The sequence below is a fragment of the Silurus aristotelis genome (genome assembly GCF_946808225.1).
Source record: "Silurus aristotelis genome assembly, chromosome: 11".
Classification (NCBI taxonomy): Eukaryota; Metazoa; Chordata; class Actinopteri; order Siluriformes; family Siluridae; genus Silurus; species Silurus aristotelis.
In genome coordinates, this window is record NC_139584.1 from 9,129,559 (window position 1) to 9,140,956 (window position 11,398).

The 11,398-nt window shown below is 37.6% G+C and overlaps 1 protein-coding gene across 1 annotated transcript in view; it reads right to left on the minus strand.

Moving 5' to 3' along the window:
- Positions 1–492: 492 nt before the first annotated feature.
- sema3bl (sema domain, immunoglobulin domain (Ig), short basic domain, secreted, (semaphorin) 3bl) overlaps positions 493–11,398 on the minus strand; it is a 42,638-nt gene continuing 31,732 nt past the window's right edge. The window contains exons 6-16 of the mRNA XM_083555356.1: positions 11,270–11,386; positions 10,895–11,043; positions 9,025–9,139; positions 8,852–8,921; positions 8,520–8,664; positions 7,915–8,146; positions 7,725–7,816; positions 7,592–7,633; positions 6,642–6,867; positions 5,118–5,251; positions 493–3,656 (exon numbers count right to left, since the gene is read on the minus strand). Coding sequence (XP_083411482.1) covers positions 3,192–3,656; positions 5,118–5,251; positions 6,642–6,867; positions 7,592–7,633; positions 7,725–7,816; positions 7,915–8,146; positions 8,520–8,664; positions 8,852–8,921; positions 9,025–9,139; positions 10,895–11,043; positions 11,270–11,386 — 1,787 coding nt within the window. The 3' untranslated portion in view covers positions 493–3,191. The remainder of the gene's footprint in view (positions 3,657–5,117; positions 5,252–6,641; positions 6,868–7,591; positions 7,634–7,724; positions 7,817–7,914; positions 8,147–8,519; positions 8,665–8,851; positions 8,922–9,024; positions 9,140–10,894; positions 11,044–11,269; positions 11,387–11,398) is intronic.

The following is an 11,398-nucleotide window of genomic DNA, read 5'->3' on the forward strand; positions in this document are numbered from 1 at the left end:
GCCAGTGTGCCGCCTTTTAATGGGATATAATTGAAGAGAATTATGTTAAATTATACTTACTTTTAGCACAGGAAGTCAAGAACATTTATATACACTTCTGAAATGAAACCATGCTTTCATCTCAGAGCATAATTTCAGAATCTAGCATCAAACAAACAAACAGCATTTGGACTTGATTACATTTCTTTACAAATCAGGATCAGTTAGCAATCATTATAGCTTTAAGCGATAGGGTTATGTTCAGTTTGGTCGTTCTTTGGCATTTACATCAATACCACTGATAGCTTTTTGCCTCTTTTGCAGTAGAATAACAAATGATTAAAAGCCCCACATGTAGACTGATCACTTAATCTTATAGTAAGAACTCAAATGGTCTCCAAATCATATACAGTACAAGCACGCATATGCAAAGGAGATGAAGGGGAAAGACAAACATCTCGCCAAGTAAATGAAACTGCAGAAGCCCAAGACAGAGAATGTGATAGACATGTCTACAATATGGAACATAGGGATTCCATTTTATTTATTTACCTTAGAAGAAAAAAAACCCATATCTGTACACACCGCATGCAAGGATCTGTTTTTAAATAAGACATAAATACATGACATATACCAATACAAACTATTCACACATACTTTTTATGTTATCGGCAGATACAATGAAAGTACAGTGTTGAAAAGAGCATCAATCTGTTAGTTCAAATCAGTCCGTACGAGTACAAACGTGGCTGATTCAGTGGCTTTAATCCAGTATAAATTCTGAAGAAGATCCCTATAGCTGCAAGGGAAAAAATACTTGAAATGATTTTCTTACAAGTATTTAAAGACAAGTGTCATACAGATAATTATTTGGTTAGAACATTTATACTGAATGTCCGTAGTTCTTAGTGCATTTATAAAACCCGGACACAATACAGACCCGAAAACCTTTACACAACTATGATCTATTATTTAGAAGCAGTCTTTTTCTTCTACACAATACAAATCTCAGATGAGCAGTCACATAGATGCATTGGTCTTTTTGACTCTCTGGTATTAACTGATACTTGGAAGCTCCACCTCTTCCTGTCTCACAATCATAGCAACTTGTCTCGAACATGCAGCATCGCTTTCAACGTTAATGGAGGATTTGATTTCATCAATGTAAATTAAAATCTATTAATGTATGCTGGACTTAGCTAACACTAACACTAGCATATAATTAACATCAATTAACAATACTTAGGAATGACAATGACAAATGTCCACTAAATAGTGTAAGTATTTTCAGTCAAAATAGTAGTGATAATGAAACATGCCATGTTTTATGATAACCACAAAATGTTTAGCCGCTTATCTGTTTTACCTTAGATGTAGACCATAGAAAAGGATATAGCATATATATGATTTGTTAGCCGGCTACAAATGGATGCAGCCAATCTGAACTTAAGATGAGCTTAAAATAAACATTTATAGCCCAGTCCTATCCTTGAAAACTGAATAAATGCCATTAATAGCTACAGTGTATAGCCAAAGGTTTGTGGACACATAACCATCAGATTATATGTGCCTTTTAACCAACCAATTCCACATTTACTTCCCATTTACTGTTATAATAATCTAAACTCTTCTAAAAAAGAGTTTGAGTTAACAGTTTGAAGGGTTTTTTTGTCCATATAGTGTATAATGTTTTTTGTTTATCAAAAGCTATGGATCTATATTCTGAAATGTTCCCTTTTCTGATGCTGGTCTCTGAATCCGGGTAGATTAGATCAAGAGCAATATTTCCAAAGCAAACAAGTTGTGTGTTTCCAGACTTCTGTTAGTACAAATTCATCACTAAACTGAGCTTTGTGGGGAAGAGTGGGGGATGCAAACCAAACAACTATGCAGACTTTGGCACCGTCTTCCCTTCTACAACTAAAAAGAAATTTTGAAAGAAAGCATTCTCGTATTGCATTGCATTTAAAATGCAGCGTTGTTACAGTGCCTTTGACACATAATATAATGCCTTGAACAAGAAAAATCAACAGTTAAAATGTGTTGGTGGAACTGCCTAATTTGTTACATCAGAAATATTAACATACAGATAGCATTTTCATTGTTTAAAACCTCCAAATTCTTAATAACTGAGTACCTTTGCACATCCTCTAGGACCTCTAATGAAAGTTGACCACCCCAATATTATATATAACATTTGTGTGCTCCAAAAAGCATTTTCTTTCTGAGTGGAGCCACAGTAATAACTAAATAGCAGATCTTATTCTATACCAAAGTGCTGTTGAATCGTGGGCTCTCACATGATACATTTTCTCTTAGTAGGTTTATATTAATGTGCTCATATTGAAGACATGAATTTTTTTCTTCCCACAGAGATTTGTATGGTGGCTTCTTCATATAAACCATGTGTAATTGTTAATATGAGTTAACATTTTTGTAAGGAGGTAATATTGGGCATGTTTTAGGGAGTCTCCAGTGTTAGTGTTTTAAAACAGTCATTGTAAAGAATTCTTTTTTGCTTTGGGACAAGAAAAGGGAGGTTAATAAAGGAAATGGCTCTATAGCAAATCTAATAATGAGAACTAACCTGTTTTGCAGACAATTCACAATGTGAAACACAACTGTAAATGTATATAATGCATGATGTGTCATTCTCTAATAAATACAGCATTGTTACTGTTGGAAAATTGCGTGGTTTGACAGGAATTAAACACTACAAGACTACACAGTTCACATCCGCGCACTATACTATTGTTGAACCTGAAGTAACAGCCAAATAAATTAGCAAATTACAGGTTAAAAAAATCTGAGAAGTTAAAAGGTTAAAAAAATACATGCAAGCAATTTTTAAATCTAGATGATCATAAAGGTTGTTTGGCTGTACACCAGTATTCTGAAGGTGCTGTTTATGATCACACCCAGATCTATTCAGTACATACAGTAGAAAACTACAGTAAACGTGTGTGTCTGTGGTTGTGTGCATGCACCCACAAAAAGTCTGTTTCTTCTTTTTCTTGTTGATACGGCAACTGTCGTCAAATTATAAAAAATGACATCACAATAATACGTTAATAAACAAATGATATCTAAAATGTGCTCCACAGTTCTGGAGATGGTAAACAACCTCCACCTCCTAGTGTGAGATGGGTATAATAACCCTTGTCTCCTAGTCCATGAGTTCATCTCTCAGTGGGTGTGTTTGGGTGTGTATGTCACTCCACTGCGTGTGTGTCTCGTGGCATACGATTCCGTTCCCCAGCATTCTTACCGACTCTTGTTTTCCGTGCTACGTCTTGCGCTTGTCTGTATTTGTCCATCATGTTCTTGTGTTTCCGCCGCAGTTTCTCGTTGCACCAGACACGCTCGCAGTATTGTTCTACTTGAGGAAGATTTGATGGACCAATCAGCTGCAAAACGTCTTTAAACCAACCCCTGGATGGCGTTCGGTTAGCAAAGCCTGTATTGGAAGGACACGGAGACCAAACCTTGTGTTTACTGTCTTGTGATAGTAAGTCAGCAAGGGTGTCAGCTTTTAACACATCCAACCACACACGCGAGAGCGTCTGAGAAAATCCATGCTCGCGAGAGCGGCACACGTAGACGCCTTCGTCGTGGCGTAACACTCGCCTGAAGAGCAAACCTTCATCTGTTTTTACCACTCGCTCGTCCAGCTCCACCTGCAGAAAAGCACATATTTGTTTGTTTGTTTATTTGCATATTATTATTATTATTTTTAATCTACAAAATATAGTCAAAATACAAATTAAATCAGGTTTAGTATACACCAACAAGAGATTTATTACAACTTTAACTATTTCATAGCTCTTTGTTTCTTTTTATGTACAATGCAACCTCGATACTTGCGTGGGTTACATTCTATGACTGGGGAATTGTAGATGTACTTCACTGTAAACTTAACAAAAAATTTGAATTTCTTGTCATAAACGTTTTATTTACTACTTTCAATAAATGATACAATAATAAAATAAATTGTCAAACATTTTTATGTAATTTATTAGTACAAATTAGGGTTTTTCTGTTTTTGTTTTTTTTTCAGATCAGATTTTTCGTGATTTATTTATTTATTTATTTTTTAACAATGTACAAAGATTATTCCAGTATTGTAAACTTCACTATAGGGACAAAAGTTTGTGGACACATGACCATATGTATGTGATTTTTTAAGCACCCACATTCCACATTGATTTCCCATTTGCTGTTAAAATATCTTTTACACTTTTGGGAAGATGTCCTACTATATCTTTGCTTGTGCTTCTAAAGATTTGTGCTCATTCAGCCACAAGCATCTGAAGTCAGGTACTGATGTGGGCTGAGGAATCCTGGGGTGCACTCAAAAGATCTATAGCAGGCAACTTAATATCCTCCACTCCAAGCCATATTAACCATATATTCATGGAGTTTGTTTTGTGCACAGGGGCATTGCCATGCTAGAACAGGATTGGGTATCTTGAAGGGAAAATTCAATTCTACCACATCCTAAGAAATCCTATGCGATTGTGCGCCTCCAACTTTGTGGTAAGAGTTTTCGGAAGAACCACATATAACTGAAAAAGTCAGGTGTCCCAATACTGAAGACAATATTACTGTAGTTAATGCATCTTTACATAGGACACTGAAAGATTGAAAAAACTGAAAGAAAAATTATTTTAAAAAGTAGAAAAACTATGAAACCTTAAACTGTTAACTGATTAATGAAGTTAATCAGTTAACAGAGGTTTTTTTTTTTTTACAAATCCGTTATTGTACTATGAAAATATAAAATTAACAGATTATCAATCAACATAATAAAACAGCTATTTTTCATCATTGCTTTACAAAAGACCAACAATTATTGTCCTGAAGCTAACCCAATCCCTCCTGATATATTTGCCCTAAAAATACAAATGTCTAAAAAAAGAAATAGAGTAGTGTTTTTAAAAAGTGATGTACAGAGAGCTAGATGAAGCAGACCATTCTGCATCTATTCATCTTACAGTGACAGGATTGCTTCTGTGATGAATGAAATGGTCTGGGAGCTTCGGAGAGTTTTCCCTTATGTCTGGGATTTTGAATGTAAACAATAAACGGAAAGAGTCAAATGTTTATATAAAATTTTGAAACTGTTTTGTCCCATTTACCTCCTCCAGATGTTCGTCCCGCTGGATGTGCCAGGTGACGGTGGCTTGTGGGGATCGAGGGACACACTCCAGAAAGGTGCTGTTGTTCTCTGTGCCATACACAATCCGCACTTCAACCGTGTCCACATCTTCCACTGCAGACAAAACAAAATGCATGCACACACAGACGCAGATGCTTATTTAAACTGTTATAGTCTAGAGGACAGTGTTTAGTTTTGCACCAAAGAGACATCTGAAGGCAGATGACACTAGGTGTGTGTGTGTGTGTGTGTGTGTGTGTGTGTGTGTGTGTGTGTGTGTGTGTGTGTGTGTGTGTGTGTGTGTGTGTGTGTGTGTGTGTGTGTGTGTGTGGTTGTGAATGTATACACAGTCAAGCTTTAAAAAGTGACTAACTTACGATGTGGTTCATACAGAGGTCAAGTTACAGTGATGCAGATAGGTGTGTGTGTGTGTGTGTGTGTGTGTGTGTGTGTGTGTGTGTGTGTGTGTGTGTGTGTGTGTGTGTGTGTGTGTGTGTGTGTCTGCATGGATACAGAGTGAAAAAGTTCAGCTCGGTTCATTTAGCAGGTAAAGTTTTGGTTTCCAAATGCAGGTGTGTGTGTGCGTGTGTGTGCCTGTCTTTTATTTTTTCCCCTTCTGTCTTTTGTTTCATTTTTTGTAACTCTCTAAAGTGATGAGAGATGAGTCTGGAAGCGGTGATAAATTGAAAAGTTCATGAAGTTCAACAAATTCTGATGCTTTTCTAGCACTTTCCATATCTATCAAGCTATATATGTGTCTGAGAGTGTAGTGTGTGAGTGCTAGTTGCTGTAAGTTTAATACACAGCTTGTGTTGTAATATAGATAATGCAGTGAAACTTTCATTTTCAGTTAATTATTTTATTAGAATTTTTGTTTTATCTTTTCGGAAAAACCAGCTTTTTTACGGGGGTTTTAAGGTTTTACATACAAACATTATACTCTTTACAGATATATACGCATAAATATGCAAACCATATTATATGGGTTCAATCATTTTAAGCTCATAAATTCCTTCGAATGCAAACCTCCTTTCTGAGACAGACATGTGCATTAACCAATCAGCAACAAGCATGTCATTTACTAATGACCATTACCATTTTGTCTTTTTGTTTTTAAATTCGCTGTTATGCTTTTGGTTTCGTATTGAATTTCTGAATTCAATGTTTATTATCGGTTGTTTTTCGCTGTGGGGACAATTTACAACAACATATGTTTTTGAACCTTTGGAGGAGACAAAAAAATAAACTAGTAAAAACATATATAAACATACATAGAAAGTACAAAACTGTGCACAAATGAAAACTCCAAAAAGTACCAACGTGACCAAAAAAAAGACCAACGTGGCCATTTTTTTGTCAATTTTTATTGTTGTGTTTACCAATTTGTTGTTGTGTTCTAGTTTTTTACATCCCACCTTATAATAATCTTTTTTGCAATAAAAAGAATGTAAATCTGGTTGCTTGGACCGAACATCTCTACCACACTCCCCCGTTTCTTTCTTACCGCTCTGGTTCTGGTCTCTGCATTGCAGTGCAGGGTTTGCGTGTCTGATGTCCTGTCTGCGGTAGCGTCGTTTGGAACTGGGAACATAGCGTGTGCAGGTTTTTCCGTCCCAGGCGCAGTAGGGATCTCGTGCCAGGCAGCACTCAGCACACGCTTTACCGTACATGTTGCAGCGATGCAGAGGAACCTGTGCTACACCAGCACTCGAGCCTATAAACAGTGATTGCTATTGGGGAAGAAGGGAGGAACAGAACTTAAACAATCAAAAACTTAGGGTTCATATGCAGCATGTAAGTTTTGTTTAATTTCAGTTTCTTCCTTACCATTGTAACATATTTTGTAGTGAATACCAAGATGAAAAGTATAAAAATAAAACATGATAATGATCTAAGTGATCCATTTTAACCTACAGAAAGACGATGTTTGGAAGTGAACCAAAGTTATTAAAATGAATGAGTCTTTTAATTCATCCCAGCTGCCTGTGGCAGTCCTGTGGGATCCCAGTGAGATCCTGATACTCACCTCTTCCTGACAAAATAAAGTTTATCAGGAAAGTAGCCAATCATAATTGGACCCAGACATTGTTTATTATAATTTACAGTTATGTATATGTTGAAATGTCTGTTTCTAAAGTGATTGTAAGTTTAGGGTGAGATCTGCACCTTTTATGTGTCCCTACCAAATTTCAACACACACCACCTGAGTAGCTGTACAAATGTTACATAACACATTTACCTTAAGTCTGGACAAAACAGAGTAGAGAATGCTGCATTTGTTGGATTCCATTTATATTCCAAAATATTCATTTTACAATCATTTGCTTTCTGTTCTCATAATAACCCATATTCGCTTGAGTATCACTTTCTAAAGTGTGTGTGTGTGTGCCAGTACTTTTATTTTTTTGCATTTGTATTAGTATTTGGAAGAAATTACAATATACATAAACTCACCCGTTTCACTGAGATCTCCATAGAAGTGATGGGAGTGGAAACCTGTTTAAGGGGAGAAACAACAAAAAATGAGAAGAAGAAGATTGAAAAAAAGAAAAAATGTACATTTAAATATGACAGCACATAAACTCACGTTGAAAACCTGCAGCTCCTCCAGTGTGATCTCCTCACTAGTGACTGAGCTGCCATTGCGCAGTGCGATGACTTTTAGGACAGTGCCAACATCTGTATGGGTCAAGGGTCAGTAATATTTAATTGTACCACACCAACCAGACCGGTGTGTTTAAGTATAGACTGCATAAGCACACGCCACTGGACCTCACCTGTGCCGATGAACATGACGTCGTAAGGGCCGTCCTCGGCCAGTGTGCGGTCCACGGTGATGTGTGTGAGTCTGTAGGGTGTGGAGGTGCGTAAGAGCAGGGGCTGGCGATGAGTTGGGTAAACGACGCGCCACATGAGAGGGTGAGAGCGAGCAAACTGCAGCACAGTGTCTGGCAACTCCAGAGTGCTGCCAAACGTGTGGCCGGGCTGAGCAGTGATCTTACTGGGGCACTGAAATAAAAAAAAATAAAAATAAGAAAGACAGAGACAGTGAAAGCATTAGCACTATTGAAAAGAAACTAACTAATCATAATACTAATCATAATATTAATATAAAGAAAAAAAAAATTATTTAAAGTATTTAACTAAAGTATTGATTGTAAATACTGATCATTGTGACCGATCAGAATGGCTCATTCGAAAGCACACATCAGCCATTTTATTAGGACTGTACTTCTGAAATTATCCTGCAATTAATTACAACATGAAAATACAGATCAAGAGCCAATAGATTTAATATGACTGTAATATGTGTGCTGATGCCTGAACCACTCTTTTGTGGTGTGATGAGTAGAAAAAGCTTTTTGGATATTTTGATTCTCACCACTCCAGGTCTGGGATATGGAACGCGTCCTTCGTAAGGTCCCCACTGGAAATCCGGTCTCTCCTTATGAGCAAAGGGCCCATTAAACACCTCACGGATATCAGCCATGCTATACACACATACAGCATAGCCCTGGAACACGTTGCTGCAGGACAACACACACACATATATTCATTAATGCGAAAAGAACTACAATAAGTAACCTGATTATGAAAAATATACATAAACCATAAAATAATTAAAAACCTTCCACCTTTAAGGAGTATGATTTATTTATAATAAACTTGTTTATATCATGAAAGAAACTACTGTACTCAATACCGTGGAGGTACCTGATAGTGCTGAAGATTGCATAAACCTCTGGATTTTTTTCGTCCTTAGTCCTTAGAAGAAAAACATCCTCTGTGAACACATAAATATATACTCATATATACAGTATATTTAATAATCAATGCATATTTCAGTCTGTTGTGTGCATGTCTGTGTTTGTGCGTGTGTTTCTCACCCAGGTGGTCAAAATGTGTATTAATGCCGTGAGGCCCAGGAACAGAACACACCAATCGAGCTTTAATAAATGTACTCCATTTATTCACCAGTACTCTCTTTCCTCCAACATCATCCTGGAACACAAACATAGACACATACAATTAATTGACACCTGACTTTTTCAGCCATATGTAGCTCCCCAAACTGTTATCACAAATTTGGATGCACACAACTGTAAAAGATATCTTTGGCTGTGGTAGCATTTATCGTTCCCTTTACTTGAACTAGGAGACCCAAACCTGTTCCAACATGACAACACCCCTGTGTACAATGCCAACTTCAGAAAAATATGGTCTACATGGCTGGGAGTGGAAGAACTTGAGTGGCCTGCTGTAGAGCCCTGAACTCAACCCTATCAAACATCTTTGTCATGAAGTTTGTGGACACGTGACCATGATTTGTATGTGCCCTTTGAACATTTAGTTCCTGTTTGCTGTTATAATAAATTTCACTCTTCTGGGAAAATGGTTCACTTAATTTTGGAGTTTGGCTGTGGAGATTTGTGCTCATTTAGCCACAAGCCATTAATAAAGTCAGGTATTGATGTACTGTAGGATGAGGAGGCCTGGGGTGAAGTCAGTGTTTCAATTAATCACCAAAGGGTAGGTTTCAGTAGGGTTGAGGTCAAAGCTCTATAGCAGGCCACTGAAGATCTTCTACTCCAAACCATGTAAACCATATCTTCATATAGCTCACACTGTGCACAGGAGCAATGTCATGCTGGAACAGGTTTGGGTCGTCTAGTTGAATTAAAGGAAACAAAATGTATTCCACCACATCCAAAGACGTCCTATAAAATTGTGTGCCTCCGACTTTGTATTAGCAGTTTGGGGAAGAAGCACATCTGGCTAAAAGGTCAGGTGTCCCAATTCTTTTCTCCATATATTGTATCATTGTACGCATTCAGATAATATGTGTAATGCTGAAATAGTTGGAATTAGTTTGTGAAATAAATCTGTTCTGAGAGGATCGGAGGAATCTTGGCTACAGAAAGCTTTAATGGAATTTTGCTATAATGCAGAAAGAGCAATGTATCAAGGCTGTGACTGATTGAAGCCAAATGTGTGTGTGTGTGTGTGTGTGTGTGTGTGTGTGTGTGTGTTCATAAGTCAGTTACGGCATGTATACTTATGTATAAAGTTTTCCCACTGTTCCTGTAAGAAAATACTCATTTTAATATCCCATAATAATTCCAAACACTAACACTAACAGAGAGTGTTAAACTATAAAGCATAATACCTCAGTAAATAAACTGACACACACTCACACTTGCACAGAAACACAAAAGTGTGTGTTGTAACACACTTGAGGGATGATCAATGGTGTGTGTATATAGAACATGTGCTGATAATCCAGTGTCTTTTTAACAATTTAGTGTGTCTGTAATTGATAATAACCATAATCAGGCTTAACTGGCCCTGAAGGACAATGTCGGGGTGAGCATGTGTGCATGTGTGTGCCTGTGTGTGTAGTTACACGTGTGTGTTTGAATCCTGGGGACAGTAAATTGTAGAGAAGTCTGTGGCGTGAGTCACCCTTAACCTTTTTCACCTTAACCTCTAGGTTATGGTCCGTGGAGAGACATTTACCTTCTTGCGAAAATCCATATGCATATGTGCTTGATGTGAGTGTGTGTGTGAACAAACATGTGGGGGCTGAGTGTGTGGTGTGTGCTAGATTTAGAAGTATGCCAAACATTCTGCAGCTGTGTGTACAGGGAGGGAAAAAACATACCAATTGTTCTGGTATGTTTGTTTCTCTTCAAGTGTGTGTGTGTGTGTGTGTGTGTGTGTGTGCGAGAGCATGTGTGCATGTATGGGAAAGCTTACCGCACACACTCGACCAATGCGTGTGTGTATTGCTGCCTCTCCCTCGCGCTCCCCAGTCTCGCTTGCTCTTTCGGTGAAAAAAAAGTAGACTTTATCATCGTCCTTATCTGCGCTGTCTGGAATGAGGTGTGCGGCCACAAACCTGGGCTCTGATCACACACACATACACACACAGACAAAGAAGAAAATTTGATAAAATAAAGACCCATGACAGTTAAATAAATTGTTATATGTGGCCAAGAAACCTTTCTTTAACTCTTAATAAATCATTGCTTTAACTGCCCACATCATGTGAAAATTTTTAAGAAGATCAGAATCAAAATCTGGATGTGAATTCATACAGCTGGGGTCTGTGTGTGTGTATGTTTGAATTACCGTGTAATATTTTCTGGTCCGTTTCAGTCCTCATAGGAGATCGATGCCCCAAACTCCTCGAAATGACAGAGTCACGTCCCAGGAAATCAGCCGTCAGACCTGTGTACAGCTCCCCAGCTGTAAACGAAA